At 52.3% G+C, this 18,910-nt stretch overlaps 1 protein-coding gene across 2 annotated transcripts in view; it reads left to right on the top strand.

The window, feature by feature from the left end:
* Positions 1–3,026: 3,026 nt before the first annotated feature.
* PEMT (phosphatidylethanolamine N-methyltransferase) overlaps positions 3,027–18,910 on the top strand; it is a 41,947-nt gene continuing 26,063 nt past the window's right edge. Inside the window, exons 1-2 of one of the 2 annotated variants that reach the window (XM_058816022.1) lie at positions 3,027–3,068; positions 5,488–5,595. In XM_058816022.1, the coding sequence (XP_058672005.1) occupies positions 5,503–5,595 (93 nt within the window). In that variant the 5' untranslated portion in view covers positions 3,027–3,068; positions 5,488–5,502. Of the gene's footprint in view, positions 3,069–3,853; positions 3,983–5,487; positions 5,596–18,910 lie in introns of those variants that run through there. The other variant, XM_058816019.1, reaches the window with a different exon arrangement.

The raw sequence follows: 18,910 nt of genomic DNA, 5'->3' as shown, positions 1-18,910 counted from the left end.
ACTAACCTCCAGCACAAACACTAGAGGATTTCCACTAGGATTGCAGGTCTGGATTGCAGCACCACACCGCTGGTAACTGTACATTATCTGATGGAGGACACAGGAGGAGCTGCAGTTTTGCTGCTTCTCCCCAAGGTTTCGGCTCTGTGCTCCAGCATCATTTGTTGTTCTTCACCCCACATTTCAATGCTCAGTCCTTGAACTCCATGACCCATCAGCACAGGCAGGTTTGCAAAGGGCCAAACCCACAGGAATCAGCTTTTTTTCAGGGCAGGTTTGAACATGAGGACCACGACACAGGGACATGGACAAAAAGGAATGGGAATAAGACTTGTCTTTTCTTTTCCCAGCAAGGAAACCAATCATTTGGCCTGGAAAATTTTTCCTGGTCTTGTAAGGAGAGCTGTCCCTCTGTGCTGAACCTACCGGACTGCAGTTTCCCAATCAATGTCCCATTTCTAAGGGAAAACCGTCCAACAGCACTCCCTGCCCTAGATTTCCACATGTGGGGAATTTCCTGGGTTGTGTTTGAAATTTGAAATGCTCCTAAACAAAGTGCAGCTTGCCAAGCCACAGTGTCCTGCTAACACACATTCAGCATCCTTCACCATGATGCAATTCCATATTCATCAGGGGCCCTTTGGGACCGTGGTGGGATTTCAAGGGGCACTGAGGGAGTTCATGCTGATAAAGGACTTGGGAAAGCTGAGGACAATGTCCTCTTCCTCAGCTCAGTGCTCAGAAAGGGAGAGCTGGATTAAAGGTGTGCCATGGGGAGAAGGGGAGGGAAGGGCACATAAAATCCAACCTTTGCAGAAAGCCCTCTTTGTGTCCTTCACAGCTGCAGGGATGTGTCCAAGGTGGGATGAAGGCCAGCATGGAGGGGCCTCACTGCCACAAACAGCTTCTTTCCTTCTTACATGGAAAAACTTCCATGGACAGGGAATTTGGCAGTGGAAATGGCAAGGAGGCTCAAGTGTGATGTGCTGCCCCAAACACAACTGAGCTGGTGGCAGGACACTGAATTCTGCAGGACGTGCCTTCACTGGGGTGACAGGAGAGACATTTCCATGTCCATGTCCCCAACTCTGCTGACCCTAAATGAAGATCCAGTGAGACACTTCATCCCTCTGCACCTCCTCACCATCCATCCCTCAGCCAGACCCATTCCTCCCTGCACTGTGCCACAAAACCCTCGTCCTTTCCCAGCTGGCAGCGCTGGCATCACCAGGACACCTTCCCCTTGCAGCCAGGACAGTTTGGAGATTTCTCCCTGCTGGTTCCTCCTGGAGAGGGACATTAGCACATCTCACCCATCCCAGCCACCATCGCTTCCCCCACCTCATCCCCATCACCCTTCCTGCTGCTCCCAGCACCCAGCTGGTGGGACTCAGAACAAACATCCTCCCACCTGCTCCCGCGGCCCAGCCCGCGAGATGGCACAGGCGATAATTACACACTTGGCACAGCAAAATCATCCAGCGCGGGGGAGAAGAGGCTGCAAGCAGCTGGAGATCGTCCATGGGGAACGCTGCTCCCACCCACAGCGCCTCGGTGTGTGCCTCACCCCAAACCAACCCAGCTTATGCCATGAATGGGATCCCTGGGCCCGGTGTGAGCACCACGGGTGCCAGAGCTGATGGTGCAGGTGGGGATGTGCTGGTGCCCCGAGGGGTTTGGAGCAGCAGAACTAAGGAAGGCTGGCTTCCCTTGGAGCCAGACTAGGATCCCTGGGGTGTGCTGAAGAGAATGGCTCCAGAGATGCCATTCTCCTGGGGAGGATTTCAAGTGAGCCATCACTCATGCACACTTTCAGTGCCTGCCAGGACATGAGTACTCGGAAATCCTGTCCCTTTCCTGCTCCCATGAGGCCTCTGGGAGGGACACTTGCAGATCATTCACACTGCATTCCTTTTTGAAGAAAATTTATTTCCTTGCAAAGCAGGATCTGCAAAAGCACAGACCTTCAGGGGTCTACAGGGATGATACTACCCTATCCAGACAGGTCCAGGACTGCAGCCCATCAGGTGCCCCAATCTGAAACATCCTAGAGAGGAATGAAGTAAAAAAATAACATGAGTAGTAATAATAACAGCAATAAAAAAAATATACTGCACTGCTGAAGGCAGAAGGCCGCAATGAATTGTCCTTAAAATACGTTTAAGGTAGCTTTAGATTTTGCCCTTGAATGAGTAATATTGGTCAAGCAGCATTTAATTTCCTGTGCCAGGGAGCCACTGCAGTTGTCTCCCAGCTCCTGGCCATGGTGAGAGCACTGAACTGGGACAGGGCAGAGATCACAGAATCATGGAATCATACAACAGTTTCGGTTGGAAGGGACCTTAAAGATCACCTCATTACACCCCCAGCCATGGGCTGGGAAACCTTGCACTAGGCCAGGTTGCTCCAAGCCCAGTCCAGCCTGGCCTGGACCTCCTCCAGGCATGGGGCAGCCACGGTTTCTCTGGGCAAAAGGGAACGGGGAGGGATCAGGCAAGGGGCAGGCAGGGGAGCTGGCATGGAACGGGCAGGGGCTGGCAGGGAACGGGCAGGGAACGGGCAGGGGCTGGCAGGGGACAGATGGGGGCTGGCAGTGCCCGTCTCTCCCCCGCAGCAGCGGCGCCCACTCGGTTCTCGTTCCCTCTCCCACCAGGGCCGTCCCATTCCCAGCCGCTCCCCAGCTCCCGCTGCGGCCCCGGGGGGTCCGTCCCGCCCGCTCCCGCCGCTCCCGCGGGCCGGGTCCCAGTGCAGCCGCGGGGCCGCTCTCCGTCCGGCCGCGGCCCCACACGCTCACGCAGCCGCGGCCTGAGGTCAGTGCTGCCCCCGGCCCGCAGGCCCCGGGCCCGCCGCGGCTCCAGGCCCGGCTCCTCCCGGCGGGGCGGGACCGCGGCTCCCGGCAGCGCCACCGCGGGCCCGGCGCTGGGCCCGGGCCGGGGGAGCGGCGGGGGCACCCGGCCATGGCGGGGCGGCGCGGGCCGGGCGCGGGGCGGCGGGAGGCGGCGGCGGGCGGGGCCCGGCGCTTCCCGCGGGAGTGCTGCGAGGGGCTGGGCGGCCTGGACTACGGCCAGGTACCGGCGGGCCGGGCGCGGGAGGGAGGGCCCCGGGGAGGGCCCGGCCTGGGGCAGCGGGGGGAGCCCGGGCATGGATCCCCCGCCCTCCCGGTGCCGCCGCGGGGCTCGGCGGATCCGCTGGGAATCGCCCCCGCAGGTGCAGCAGGCCTCGGGATGCTCGGTCCCCGGTTCCCTAGGTGCGCCCACCGCCCTGCCCAGCCCGGTGCCACCGCAGCCGGCACGGCACGGGCTGAGCAGGAGGCAGGGGCTGCGCTGGCACTGCGGGGATGCCCGGGGGTGCTGCCAGCGGCTCACCCGGGAGCCCCTGCAGCTCTTGTTGAAGGGCCCGTGCAGCTCCCATCCAGGTATCCATGCATCTCTCACTCTGGTGCCGATACAGCTCTCACCAAGTGCCCATGCAGCTCTCATCTGGGTGCCTGTATTGCTCTCCCCAAGTCTCCCCTGTGTGCCTGTTCCTGTCCCACCCGGGTGCCCGTGCAGCTCTCACCTGGGTGCCTGTACAGCTCTCCCCGTGTGCCCATTCATATCCCACCAGGTGCCCGAGCAGCTGTCACCTGGGCGCCTGTACAGCTCTCACCTTGGTGCCTGTACAGCTCTCACCTGGGCGCCTGCACAGCTCTCACCTGGGTGCCTGCACAGCTCTCGCCCAGCTGCCCGTGCTGTTCCCACCCTTGCTGACTTCGGGGCTTTGATCAAGCGGGCACCGCTCGCCACGGTCATTGATCCCCCAGCGTGGAGGACGGGGCAAAGTTGAATGTTCTGTGCCCGTTACGTGGCTGTCCCAGCAGCTCGCAGAGACAGCTCATCCCATTAGGGCTCCCCTTTTATCCCGAGAAGCACACAGCCAGGCACAGGCCAATCTGCCTCCCGCTGGCTGCCGCGAATTTGGTTGTTGAGCAGGAGAAAAGAAGGTGAGTGCGATGTTAACGATGGTGCCTACCAGGAGTTAGTAGGTCAAGAAGCTTTTGTTCAGCCCGTGCTAGCACTGTGCTCAGCAGCGTACAAAACGAGAGGAAAGAAGCTGTCCTGGTCCCACGGGATCGCAATTGAAGCGGGATTAGACAGTTCAGCCCCGGTGCCAGCAGCTGCTCGGGCTGTGGCTCGGCAGTTTGGAGGGATGAGGTCTGGTGGGCAAGGGCTGCTCGGGGGTGAAGGGAGGGGAGGAGAGGCTGTGGAGGGTGGGAACAGGGGGAGATGGGTCTGGATCAGGCCATGGGGGCTGTTCCCATTGATCCCTGCCAGCGCCTGTGTCCCCAGGGCTCGGATGAAGGAGCCTGGAGGACCTGGGCAGTGGTGGTTTGAGGGCAGCTGTGGGCCCCAGTGAGGATCCATCCCCCCTTTCCCCAGGTCTGTGCAGTCTTTGCTCCTGCACTTTGCACCCTGGGCACTCATGGCTGGGCAGGAGGCGCTTGGAGAGGCTGGATGTGCCCTGGGCCAGCATGGGAGCTGTTCCCACAGCCTTTCCTCTGGCCTAGGAGAGGTGCAGGTCTTCCCAGCCCCTTTCCATGGATGACACTGTGGCTCTGGTTCTTCCCAAGAGCCTGTGAGGAACCAGTGGGAATTGCCCTCCCTGATACCTTTTCGAGCTGTGCCTGTCCCCTGGCATCCAAAGGTCTTGAAAACACAGCTGTGTTGGGGAGGCAAAATCCTTCCACATCTCGATGTTGCTGTCTTGGTTTTGTTTCAAGTGAAGGCTGGGCTTGGGATGGGCTATTTTGTTTTTTGTTTTCAAAGGTTTTGACCAAAGGGAAAAAAAAAAAAAAAAAAGACACTGGCTGTTTTTCATCCAAATACCAGCACAGGGAGGAGAGGGAGTGTAGAGGGAGAAGCAGCATGGCTTACTGCACGTAAAAACACTGACAATGTCAGGGAGCTGTCTGGGGAAAAATATCTCTTTTTAAAAAGGAGAGCAGTGAGTTTTAAGGGGGTTTTGTTGTTGTCATTAAGACAGGAAATACTTCTGCAGCTCCATACAGTGCAAATGCATTCCCCCTTGCTGTGGAGGGGGTTTGCATCACTCTGGCTTTATGGGAGACGAGTTTGAAGCTGACACAGCTCATTGCTAGGGGATTCCATGCAGACCAGCACCCCTGGGACAGCCCTGTGTCCCCAGGGATGCTGAGATGCTGTGGAATGGTGCTCCCTCCCCTAAAACACTCACGAGCTGGCAGCTGAGGACTGGTGCTCATCCTCAGAGCAGCAGTGTCACCTCTGATCCTGTGTCCTTTTGGGCATGCTGTGAGTGTGAGGTTTGGGGGGACAGCTTGGAGAATTCCCCATCCTCCTCCTGGGCTTTGCACCTTGACACAGCACTTTGCAAGCTGTAACAACAGTTGCTTAAGGCTAGTAAAAGGTTCATGTACCCTTGGGGCAGCTGGTTTGAGGTGAAGTGCAGTAACCATCCCTTCCTCCACAGGTGGATGTGGCAGCCATGGTGCGGCTCTTTGGCTACGTGGATGTCACTGACACTGGCTTCATTGTGGCTGTCCTCTCCATAGCCTTCAACCCTTTCTTCTGGAATGTGGTAAGGACTGCCTTTGTGCCAGCTGCTCCTTTACTCTCAGCCTTCCTTTCCCAGCTTCCTTTGGGAGGAAAAATCTCTTTTGAGAAGTGTGCTGGGCTGGGTGGAGAAATTTTGCTCAATTAGATCTCAGGAGTGGGTGAGCAGGGGGCTGTGCTGCAGCTCCTGGGGCTGGGGGTGACTGTGAGGGCTTTCACAGAGGAGGTGAAGGTGGGAGCCAGCTCAGGATACAGAAGGAATTTGGAGCAGAGCAATCAAACCCATCCTTCAGCCACATGTCCCACCCAGCAGCCAGGCACTGTTCGCTACTGGGGCTGAGCATGAATGGCATTAATCCCCATCAGGGTGGCTGCACTGGATATGCTGCCTGCTGCTTCCCCTTGAAATATGTTGGCAGCTGTTCTTGTGGATGGCAGGAAGCAAAAACAGTCAGCCAAAAGTTGGCCGGAAAAAAATCCCTCCTCCATCATGCTGCAAAGCCTGGCAGAGAGCTGCAGGGTTGGCAGCAAGCCAGCCCTACGAGGAGCAGGATACCTGTGCAGGGGTGATGTTTGCTGTGGCTGTGGGTGCCACAGTGCTTTGGGAGCCAAGGCTGGATAAACCTCCACTGCCTGTTACTGCTGTGCTTTGCTGCCTCCTTGCAAAACCTGCAGGAGTCATTGCTAGCCCCATTCTAGAGCGCTCCAGAGCCAATATGCCAAGCAGGAAGCCCAGGATGAGGTGACTCCCACCCTGCAGCACCCCTGTGAGCACTCCTGGGGATGGGATGTCATCTCAGCCACGACTCCCAAACCCACCCACCAAACCTCCCTGCAGGGATTCTCTCCCTGGAGAATTCTCCTTTAAAAGGCCTTATTTTTCCAGAGGGGAAGGACTCCTCTGTCTCTGAGTGTGGGGGCTCTTGAGATTGTCTCACACTGGGCTTTGGAAAAGGGAGGCTCTGCAGGCTGTGAGTCACTTTGGAAACCTCTGTCGGAGCTCTTTGTTGCAGTCTCTCTAATTTCTCATGCAACTCGTTATTAAAAAGTCTCACGGTGGCTGAAATGCGAGCTGGAATATGCCACATTATTTCGGCTGCAGAGTCGTCATTTAGCATAAAGAATCAATGAACAAGAAGATTCAGGATGTGGTCTCTGGGGAGAGAGTCTGGCTCCAGCGAGAAACTGCATGAAAGGCAAAGAAAAAAGCACTTTATTAGCATCTGCTGCTATGCCTGCAACTCGCGGGACGCCTGCAGCTTGGGAAATAGCGTTGCTTTTTGGATCAGGGGTTTGGCTGCTGTTAAAGGACAGGGAACACCGATGTAAGAGCAGGAAGTTTGTTGCTCTGCGCTGCTGTTGTCCCCTCGCAGGGACTGGAGGAGGGCGCCGTTGGCAGCAGGTGGCACTCCAAGCCAGACGAGCAGGAGGTTTGAGTGAGCAGCCTGAGCTGAGTGCTGGGGAGAGCTCTGAGCGTGGCATTCCGTGTTTGTCCCTCTGCAATGGGCCGGGGGGGTCTTGCAGTCCGTGTGCCTCCATCCTTGCTCTGCCCAAGCCCCCCAGCATCTCCCTGGTGTTTGCAGTCCCAGTGTGTGGCTCACACCAGGCAATGCTGGAAGGCTCTTGCAGGGAGTCTGTGGGTCCTGCAGCCCCAGCCAAGCCGCCACTGTCAGGTACAAATCACCAAGAGTGGCCCTGGCTCTCCATGGATTTTCCCTGACCTCCTTCCTTTACCTCCTCCCCATCCTTTTATCCATGTGCTCATTGTCCCCTCCCTGCACCCAAGCCAGCAGCTCTTCTTTCTTTCCCTCCATCCCTGCACAGGCTCTCTCTGTCCTTGGCTGTTTGAGTTCCTTCCCAGCAGCTGAGTTTGCTTCTGCATCTGAATTACTCTGGGTTTCCAAGAGCTTCGGTGCAAAGACTGGAATCCTGCACAGTGCCAAGCACTCTGTGCTCTCTCTGCTCAATAACTAATGTGGGATGCTGGTCAAAATCTCTCCTGTGCATGAAATTCCTGATTTGGATAGAAATTGGGTGGGGATGCATTGATTTAGTTCAGTGTCTTAATTCCCTGTTTCTGCTGAACTCCAGCCAGGTCTGCCTCTTCCAAAGTTTGGTGCTGGGTTGTCCTTGCTGTGCAGTGCCTCTGAATAAATGTGTGGTGGGGAAACCCTGGCTCCATGCAGTGCTTGGGTCATGGAGAGGCACATCCCAAGGCCTTGATCACAGCAAGGTGACCTGGTGAGCAGAGGCATGTTTCTCTGGGGCAAAACCTGTAGAGTTTGGGGATGAAGCACAAGCTCTGGAGGCTGTGGAGGAGTGTGGCCACCAGAGAAAAATGTGGTGCTTGTCAGGTCGGTGGATGTACTTTAGTTAAGAGCAATTTTGAGGACCAGAGCCTAAATGGGGCAATTTGCAGACTCCAGCTGGGCTGTGCTGATGCTCCCTCCTGTTCTCTGCAGGGGAGAAAAGCTTTTCCAGAAGGCCTCAGGACTCACAATTTCCTCCTTCCTCCCTGCAGGCATGTGCAGAGGGTTCCAGCAATGTCTCCCCATGGCCACGTGCTGCATTTCCTCACCAAACCCTGGGCTTGCACCCCCTCCTCTGCTTCCACTCCCTTCATGCCAGTGAAAATCCTGCCTGTCCCTGGACAGGTTATATTGTCCATGGCACAGCCTGAATGTGTTACTGCATTATTCTCGTTTTTCTCATATTTTTAACTCTCTGCTGTCTCTGCTTTCCCACCCACTGTGTCTGTTATGAGAGGAGCTGCTGGGAGCTGTGTTCCCACAGGAGACAGGGTGCAGGTGAGGTCTCAAAAGGAAGCAGCAGAGCTGTTTTGGGAATGAAATCACTTAAAACTCCCCAAGGATGGGATGTTCAGTGCAGCTAAGAGACCTGAGCCACCGTGGGGCTGTAGAGGGGCACCCAGCAAGGAGCAGGCACATCTCTGGAGCTGTGCCATAAAACGTTAATGAGGCCAGAGCAGCAGGAACTTCAATAAATCCCATCTGTGTTTGGAAAGCCGCAGAACGATGGGAGAAACTCCTCATCCCTTGGTAACTAAGGAAGGCAGTAAATAAAAACTCCTCAGGGACAAACACTTTCAAGCCAAGAGAGGCAGATAACCTGCATGCAGCAGGCTCTAAGGAGCTGGCTGAGCCTTGGCACACGAGGAGTTTCTAGAAAGCTGGAAGGTTTCTGTCCCTCCCAGTAGCAGCCAGGCATAGCCATGAGGCCGGCAGTCTGACGTCCATCACCACGCAAGTGAGTTTGAAGTGGGGAGTGCATCCATCAGCAATCTTTTCTTGATTTGAGCCTCTTAAAAATTTAGGTCTGGCGTCACGGACCGATTTAGAAATGGCTCATCTTCAGCTGGCGCCCTCACTCCTCCCATCACCTCTGGTCACCCCCGAGAGACACCCGTGTGTCTCACAGGAATCTGCAGGGTGAAACCTCAAATGTCACTGCTAGGAACGGGCTTGGCGTAATTTAGCGTGATTTTAAGGAAAATAGACCCCATCAGACAGTGATTTTATTCTTCAAGGTTGCAGCTTTTCCTGTTCAGGGTAGCACGATGTCTGTTCTAGACTTCTGTCAAGCGTTTAAGCTGCATGAGGTTTTGATTAAAGAAGTAGTTGCACAGGGACCTGGGCTGACAACACCTGACTCCTGATGGATGTGTATCTCTTGGTTCATTTATTTTTAATTTCCCATCCTTTTCTCCTTCTTTGGAGACTGGAGGAATCTGCCTAGTGGGTAAGAAGTGCTTGCACTGGAAGGGAGGGGGAAGATTGCAGACAGTGGCTGTCTGATTTTCTGATTTCACCTACTCTGACCACTTCTTGCTAAACTTGGAGGAAGGTGCCTGCCCCAAAACATCCCCACGCTGCTGGGAAGTAGATGGAAGCTCAGGAGATGCCAGGATTCAAACCTCAGTGAGCCAAAGAAACCTTTTGGGGACAGGAGAAAAAAGCCTGATGCTGAGAGATTTCAGCAGCTCTCACTGCCTGTCTTAGAGAAGGAAAGGCTTGAGCTGTGGCTTGATGGTGGTGTGTCAGCACCTCGCTGGGGAAAGGAAATTGCAGGGTGTAAAATAACTGTGTGAGGACTGGGATGGCAGCAGAGCCTTGCAGGGAGTGCACCTCAGTCACCTGAAGTTTACAGCACTGGGAGATGAATGGAGGGAATTCAATTTTTTTTTTCTGGCCTTCAAATTCTGTCAACCTGCGAGACTTTTGTGGGCTCCCCCACAAACCTTTGCCTTCCTGCAGCTGCAGGGGAGAGCAGAAAACAGCCCTCAACCAGCTTCTGGAAAGTGCTTTTAGACCCCATCATAGCAGCCATGGCACAGCGGCGATGATTATCTGCTTATAACAGATGCTAGATCAATAGCAGGGCTTCAAGCTACGCTGCAAGGCAATTGACTGCAGAAAGTGTTTCTTTATTGGGGTAAAGCTGGGCTTGCAACGAGGCTCAGATCCGCTCTTACATCTCCGGTCTTAAAATGTCACCACCAGCTCTGATGCCTTTCATCCTTTGTGCAGGGAGAGAACGCACATTATTCATAATTGGACTCTCTACCAGGCAGCAATAGCCATTTTCATTTCCTACAATAGCTGAGAAAGAGTGAGGATTTGCCTTTTTTTTTTTTTTTTTTGATTTTCCCATCTCCCAAATAGCATTTAGTGGCAATTTTATTCCAAGTGACTCGGTAACGCTTTCACTCCGGCAGCGCCGCTGTAACGCGCGGAAGCGGGCGGCATCGATTCTCCAGCTCTCGTAACAGAGCCAGTCCTGCCTGGGTGTGTAACACCAGGCCTGTTTATCTCCTAAATTTAGCTTTTCCAGCGTGTTGGCACCGCTGTGAGCCTCATAACAAGCCCCAGAACTGGGTCGCACCCTCCGGCACGCCGGCTGGACTGGCACAATTAGGAGCGCTGTCACCTTGAGGGAGAGGCACATCCTCCGTCCCAGCACTGCTTCCCACAGCCTCACAGCTGGAGGTGCTGGTGTTTTCATCTAAATCCTCTAGAAGAAGCTGTGCAGTGTGTTTTTATGATGTCCCTGCAGGCTGAGCTGCCTGTGGTGGGGGTATGGTGGAGCCCAGCTGGGAGCTGAGGTGCTTTGTCTGTGTGTCGAGCTGGGCACGGTCTCAGGGCTCTGGGTGAGGTGGTGACAGTCATTCCAGCAGCTGCCCACCCACTGAGCACGGGTACCTGCCAAGGCAGGCTGTGCTTGGGAAGCTGAGCCATTTCTGTGCCTGTTCCTGGAGTGAATTTGGGATCCAGCTGGTGTGTGACGTGCCAGCTCAGCATTTCTCAAAACCAAGGTCAGAATCTGCCTCTCACCTCGCAGCTGACCCGATAAGCCACCTCCTTTTTTTAGCATCTGCAGAGTGCTTCTGTGAAAACTTAAGGTCTTTGTTGTATATATTGGACTTCTCTTGTTTAGTATTTTAAAAATAAACTGCAGGCTTCTGGCAGCCTTGCTGGAGTAAGTCAGCACACACACAAAAGTTGAAAAAAAAAAAATTTAAGCCAAGAGTCTTGTTTCCATATGGGATCAGAGGATTATCTTTAGACCCTGGAAGCTGGAAGAGGCCCTTTCTTCTCCATCCCTCTCCATCCCTCTCCTGCCAGCCTGCTGCTAAGCCTTCTCACGTGCAAGTCTGTGGCCACCTGTGTCTCATGGGACAAGGGAAAAGGTGCAGCTGGAAGCAAAAGAGAAAGTGGTTTTATCTACCCAGAGCAGCAGGTGTGGAAGAGGCAGCTCCTCCTGTGTGGCCTTGGGCTGTGGCAGTGTTTGTGCATAGCCTGGGGACTGGGAGCTGCTGGAGGGGACAAACCCACTGCCAGCCCTGGAATGTCAGTGATGCAGGGGCTGGGCAGGGGCCTGCCACGGTCACAGACATCAGCTGGGTGTATTCCAGCTGTGCCATGGCACAGATTGTTTAGCAGAAGCCTGCCCAGTTCCCAGAAGGATGTGATCTCCCAAAATAGGCTGTTTTGATGGAGAAATGCAGACACTCAGTGTGCTGGGTGCTCTTGGGAGGTTATTTCTGTAAACCCTGCTGCTGTGCTTCCAGCAGGATGCAGTTGCGTCTTCTGCATGTCTGGAGACTCATGTGGGGAGGGAATCCTTGGGGTTTCATGGTGAGGGTGCTGACTCTGGCTTGTGACAGGCTAGTGGCACCCCAAAGAAAATGTCACCTCATTTTTTTCTATTTTTCTCCCTCCTGGATGAACTCAGAGAGAACACATCTCCAGTTGCTCACATGGCAGCAGCAAATGGGTGGGAAATAGATTAGTAAATCACTAAAGCAAAACCCTCCCTGTGTTTTCCACCTCTCTAATGACCTCAGTGACATGTGCAGCTGGAAATGGCTCTTGGCAGGAGCATCCCACATCCCTGCTCTCCTGAGTGTGGCAGCAGGTATTTCAGCAGCCTGGTCAAAGCAGTGCTTGTTGGACATTGGTTCCTTGTGAATATTAGGAACCTCATCTTAATTAAAGCAAACAAGTATGTGCAGCCTCCCAGGCTGCCTGCCTGCATCAGCCCCCTTACATTCCCCTTCTTAAGGGATCCTGACACAGCTTTAAACCCCTGTACCCAAACCCAGGGGAAAAAAGTTGATTTTTGGAAGCTGATGCTGATGAATTTCATTGATGGAGGACAACTGACCTTACAGAACAGGGAATTCTGATTTTGGAGGGTGACCCCAATCCAGGGGAAGGGCTGTGGAGCTGATGCCTGAATTTTCCTGTTCCCTACCAAACCATCTGGACTTCTGTGCTTGCTCCCATGCAGGAATGAGGTGCAACTTTCTTAGGAAGTTAAAAATTTGGTTTCCAGAAGACACCTGCACATACACATGGCTTCATCAAACTGCTCTGCTCGTTCAGTGGGTATTGAAGTCAAGGAGCAGATGACTGGTGGGAACTCTTGATTTTCCCATGTGTCATTGAAATCCTGAACATTTGTGGTGAAGTACAGACCCACCTGGGTTGGACAATGTCTTACTTGGCTTTTTCTTTGTGAAACCTTTTTTTGTTCCCTCTTTTTACACTCCCAGACCAGGGATGATGCAGCCATGGGCTCATTCTGCAGGTCTGCATGTGCAGGCTCTGCTTTGTCTGGCGGAAGGGTTTTCACTTGCTGTCTGTATAGGCCCATTTTTGGTGTGATCCTTTTTGTACTTTGGGGAAGAAAAAGGCTATGAACAGCTCACAGCCCTGAAGAGGGTGAAATGGAGATGGGTTTTAGCAATTTTCTGTGCTTTTGGCTGTTGCAGGGAAGCCTGACCATCAGGGCTCCCAGAACGCCTTCGTCACCTCCTTTGTACCGTGGGAGGTTTGCTCATTATCTGGTTTCTGCTTCGCTTATAAAAGAAGCTGTAATTGTAGCAGCTCCTTGCCATAAAAGCAGAAAGACATTTTCTGTGGAGAAAAGTGTACATGCAGCTTTTATGATCCTTTACAGTACTTCTTCTGCCTGCTTTTCTTGCCTCCTGCCCTTTGTCCAGCATCATCTCTGTGCCTGCCTGCTGCTCAGCGTGACCACCCTGGCTCAAACCTCTTCTCTGCACCTTTCAGATAGAAAAAGTTGGGCATCCTCCTTGTCAGTCTTGTTGAGTGAAGGGAAGACAAACCCCAAATCCCCCCATGTAGTCAGGTGTTCCAATTCCTGCCTCTTTTCCCTCAGAGCTGCCAGCCCAGTAGCAGATGCTCAGTCTGCATCATCCCAGGTAGGGTTTTGGACTGGGGAAATGAACCTTGTCCATCTGTCTGTGACTGAGATGTCCATCTGTAACAGGAAGTAATACCCAGTCTGATCACTTTGAGGCACACATGCCTGTTCCTATAAAAAGCCAGAATGACCTCAGACGAGATACTGTATTTTTAACTATGAAGCATTCCTACTTAGTGCCCTTTCCTGTTTATTTTTACCAGGACGTTGTTGTAATGACTGCAGACTTACTCATTTCATTCCCAAGGCTGGAGAGCAGCGCTGAATTAGTTTCATTCCGAGATTTTGTTGTACAATCATTTTCCAGAGACTGATGTACTCGGAAGCCGAAGCGGGTGCATTGCCCAATGAGGAGCATTACTTTTCTTCCTGTATCCATTAAGCTTTGGCCACTGGTGCAGATGTGAGTGCAGATCCATATCTGGAAGGACTTTCTCAGCCTCTCTCCTGCTGCTCTGTCCAGATCTAGTAGAAATTTGTGGAGCTGAAGGCTGTGAGAATCTTTGAGCACTGGCTGCAGGGCTGGTGTGTGTATCCCAGCACTGGTCTCTGAGGCTGCAGGAAGGGGAAGGAGCTCCCCTGGCATGCAGATCACTGGATCTGAGGATAACTGAGTGTTCACTTGGCTTTGGGTTCCTTTTCTTGCATTGAACAGATGAACAAACACCATGGGGCACATGGTTACACCCATCCACACCCAGAGGAACCCCAGTGTGACACCAGAGGGGTCCAGTGGCTGTGTTTAACCCTTCAGGCTGTGGTTACCTGTTGTGCCCGTGTGTTGAACATCTCATCCCTGGGCAGAGGGGAACGGAGCCAGAGTTACATAAAGATCACATTGTCCCTCTCTATTGTTGCTGCCACGACAGCAGCATCACAAACATGCGTGTCCTCAGTGGGAAATGTTCCCAGGGGAGCTTAACACAGAGCCTGGAACATGATCTGTCCATCTGGGAGAGGACAGGAGGCCCTTCCAGACGAAATCAGTGCTTTGCTGAGCATGGCCAGTGCAGCCAGTACCTCTATTCCAACCACTTCTCACTCCTCTGTGAAGGAGTATTGGATTTCTCTTGCATTTTGTGCTCTCTGAGGGGGATTTATTTTCTTCTCCCCCCTTCCCTGTCCCCCTCCCATCACAGCTCCTGGGGGAACGATGAGCGGGTACACGCTGTCCAGAGGATGGCTGTGTTGGGACTCCTTATTAGCAGGCTTATTCTAGAGAATTAAACCCTAATTTCACAAAAGGGCAGCAAGAGAGAGAGGCTGCAGCTCTGGGAGAAGCTGAGTTGCCCTTGTGTGTTGTTTGCAAATAGCACAAGAAGTCCTGGTCTGAGCCTGTTTGTCCTGGTCACTGGAGTATTGTGACCAAAAGAGTAATTGCTGAGTTTCTCTTCTATTTAAAACAAAAATTACAAAGTCGTGTTCAAGGAAACCAGACATGGCTCCTCTTCCATGCTGTCACTTGTGCCTCCACTTCTTTTTGGTTTCAGGCGGGGTTTTAAAATGCTCCTATTCCTCTTCCACTTCATCTTTTTACCACCCCTCTGCAAAGTGTTCCTCTGCGCTGCCTGTCATTGTTTCTCCCTGGATTAATTGTTGTGTGTAATTGTGACCTGCTGCAGGACGCTGCCTTGCTCTATTAGGGAGAGGTGCTAATGAAGAACATTGGGTACCACATTACAGGAGAGCAGGGCTCAGCTCTCTGGGACGTGTACTTGCTGTACTGTTACTGCCAGCCTGGCAGAAATGGTGTTTTTGTCTCATCACTCACTGGCTAATGATTGTAATTTTTACTTGCTGGGAAACTCTGGATATTATGGACTTCATTAACAGATACATGAGATGCTCCCAGACCTGCATGAGGGGGAGAAAGGAAGAAAACAACCCCTGCGTGGAGGCAATTTTGTTATTTATCTGTAGCAGTCGAAGGGATGCAGAATTAGTGTGGGATTCAGCAGTGTGGCTAATGAGCTGGGCTGAGCTGGAATCCAAGCAAACCCATTAAGGAGAGCAAACTGCAAAGATGATGCCCAGTCCTGAAAACCTTCACATCAAACACAGGATCCAGGCAGTGCTGTGATGGCTCAGCTGCTTTATCTTCCTCTCTGTGGGGCTGGGTGTTTTTGTGCTGCTGGGTTTGTGTCTCTGGAGGCTGCTGCTTGCTGTCACCCACAACCTTTCTCCATCCCCTTCTCTCCTGCCAGCTCCCTCTTACTCATACATTGGGTGAATTGGAGCTTCAGATTTAATCTTTAAGACAACAGAGCCAGAGTATTTTCACTCCCATGGGCCACAGCTCCTTGAGTAATTGTCTGAATTGAAATATTGCAGCATCCAGCCCTAGTTTTCAATTGTAGGCAGTGTGACATCTGCAGGTTGGGCTGGCTGGGGACACTGGCTGCTCACAGTGGTACCTGAACCTGTATCTGCAATTAAATACAGGTCATACAGGAGGGAAAGAAACACCTGATTTAGCTGACACCTCCAGTATAGCTTTACACAGTCTCTGCAATGAATCAGAGGCTGCAAGTAATGTCAGTTTTTAGGTGACCTCAATCTCCTTTTACCTGGAGCCTATGAAGGCTTGTTTCAGTTCAGGAACAGGATATTTCCTACATAGCACACTCTGGCTGAAGATTGAGCATTTTCACTCCACCTAGAATAACTGCTTTTTAATCAGGCTGACCTTATTTGCAACGGTGATAGCAATTGGAACTGCAGGTTTGCGGCAGCATTGGGAAGCATTCTGCTCTTTGAGGAGCAGAATAGATCCTTCATGATGCAGATAAAGCTTTATCTCCACATTTTAAACCAAACCCAAGGCTCTGAAGTGAATTCAGGGGGACTTGACCTCAGCACTCTGATCCTTTGGGATCCAGGGCCTCGTTTGGAAATAACGCAGCCGAACTGAGGGGAGAAAGTAAAAGGTCTTAAAAAAAAAAAAAATAAAAGAAAAAAAAAAAAAGGAGAGATGTTTATCTTGTAACGTGGCATTTGTACTGAGTCCTTGCTGACAGTGTGGTGCAGCACAGAGCTTGTCTTCCTAAATCTGTGCCAGTCCAAACATCGTCAGTGCTATTGTTGGATCGCTTTGTTTGAAAATGGGTCTGTTGGGTAGAGGGCCTGGTTCAATGAAAGCAGCTGTGTAGAACACTTCAGGCTCTTCCTCTGCTTTGCTTTATTTAGGGCTGCATGAGTACAAGCAACAGGAAAAAATCCCATGCAAATACAGGATGTGATGTGGGCAGAATGTTCTCAGTCACTCAGGAGGCTGGCACACACCTTTGCTTCTGGTTTGTTTATGAAAGTGCCTGCTATGGGCTGCCTGTTTCCAATCTGTTTGCCCCAAGGAAAACACTCTGAGCTTCAGAGGAACGTGTGAAAATACAAGGCTTGTGGTTTTCTGGATGGGGACTGTGTGCAGTGGGAAGCTGAGTGTGGGCCAAGTCATCTGGGCATGGAAGATGAAAAGAAATCTGGAAAAATGCTTCACCGTCCTGCTCACGAGATGCTCATCTGGCAGCACTTGCTTTCCCTCTGAGCTCCAGCAGAGCCCCACATATTCGTTTAGAGGCAGTTTCTGCCTTTCCCTAATCTCAGGAGATTATTTTATTTGGTTGCATTCCTGGTTTAGAAGAGCTGGGTGTGTCCCAGATGCTCCCCATTCCCCCATGCAGCCCATGTCCCTCCCACTGTTGGGCCATCCCTTCCACAGCCCAGGCTGGGACTGGAAAGCTCCTTCCCCATCCTGTGCTGTGCTCTGGAGAAATCATTATTTCACAAATAGTTTTTCCATGGGATTTGCTGGCTGGGAAAATGGGGCTGGGCTGAGGCTGATTGCCTGTGGTGGGAGCACATTGCCCTTCCCCTCTGCTCTCGGGGAGCTGATCATAAGGGCTCCCCATGCCCACTCTCAGAATTAATTAACAAAGCTCGTTCTGGGTTATTGAAATCACCTGCCTTCAGCTTCCAGCTCTTTGGACATAAATCATGAGCTCTTTGCTTTGAGGAGAAACTGTTCAGATTTTGTGTTGGAAATTGCTAGCAAATACAGCCCATATTCTGTGTCATTTTTGTTTTTATTGAAGAGGAGAGGATGTGGCTCATGGAACATCCATGGACCCAGGCTGCCTTGGCATACACTAAGCAAGGGCTTGTTTTCATTGCAGCCAGCTAATGAGATCCTACTTGGACAAATCACATAAACACTATTAGAGAAATGAAATTTTTTATCTCACTCTTTATCATGAGTGGATTCAAGGTAAAGGCTCGTGTGGAGGTAATCTGGAGGGATAACTCTGAGGTAAAGTGTACCTAGTCTTTATGAAACCCTTATCTGTTTACCTGCAGACTTGTTTTGTTTCCCCAGCTCAAGGCTGTTAGCTGAGGTGACCTGTGCTGTTTCAGTCCAATTACTTTCACCAGGCATGGGTGCAGGGAGGGTTGTGTTTTAGGCTCAAAGTGGTGGAGGCAGGCTGGGTTACTTCAGTGTCCTTCCGCTTCTCTACAAGTGGAGTTGCTTTATTCTTCTCCCTGTGTCAAAGTGCTCAGACTGGACCCTGTTGACCTCACTGGCGGCATTCATGAGGACAGAGTCACTACAAGAGCCACTCCAGCTTATGTTTCATCGTTTTAACTTGCTGGTTTGGATGATGGGGACTGTAGACAGTGAGGGTTTGTCATGCTGTCTCATCTCACTTCAGCTTTTTGGTTTTGGAGGGCAGCCCACCCTGCTCTCTGCTTCTAGGTAGTTCTCTCCTTCAGCACTTGGATGTTCTCCTTTTTTTTTGCAGCCCTTTGTGTGTTCCAAACCCCATGTTCTGCTGTGAGAGCCTGCAGACATGTGGTTTTTCCCTCTGTGCAGCTCTTTGTCACCTGGGTGTGCAGCCCCAGTGTTCCAGCTGGCTGTTCCTCACCTCAGTGTCCTTGCACGGCCAGGCCACACATCGCCCTGTCTCTCCAAAATCCCTCTCCTGTTTCTTTTGGCTGGAACAAACAACAAACCCCCCATCCAGAGCCAGTGAAAGGCAATGGAAAAATCCTCCTTGCGTCAAATGGACGCTTTCCTTTCCAAACCGAGAGCCCTTGGCAGGCGTGGAGGGGCTGAGCTGTGCTGCTCAGCTGTGCTCCCTCACAGCTCTTACTGCCATCACACCAGTGAGGGAGTGGCAAAGGGGAAAAACTCAACTGGTGCAGCTTCCTGGGGAGATCTGGATGGGCCAGCCTGTCCCCGTCTCCTGGGACACTTGCCAGCCCTCAAACCAGGGTGTGCTTGGAGCCTCCAGGCTCTGCCATGCTCTGCCTCCACCTGCGTGGGCTCAGACTGTCACCTGTTGTCCCCAGCACCTGTTCCTTGCCATCAAACCATCTCTGGGTACATCTTTTCTTGGGGTATTACCATTATAAGCTCCACGGACACAGTCCTCAGCCTGGTTTGCCTCACAGCTCACATGAAACCATTAAGATGCTGCTTGTCTCTTCTCATATCAGTTCAGTGTTTTAATTGCATGAACTGGAAGCTGCTGCTCCAGTACTTGGTGGGGGAGCTTCACAAGGCTTTAATCATTTGCTAAAAAGCTTTCAGGCTGCAT

The sequence above is a fragment of the Ammospiza caudacuta genome, chromosome 17 (assembly GCF_027887145.1).
Source record: "Ammospiza caudacuta isolate bAmmCau1 chromosome 17, bAmmCau1.pri, whole genome shotgun sequence".
In the NCBI taxonomy this organism is placed as follows: domain Eukaryota; kingdom Metazoa; phylum Chordata; class Aves; order Passeriformes; family Passerellidae; genus Ammospiza; species Ammospiza caudacuta.
The sequence above is the reverse complement of the archived record's forward strand: the minus strand, read 5'-3'. Positions and strand labels throughout refer to the sequence as shown.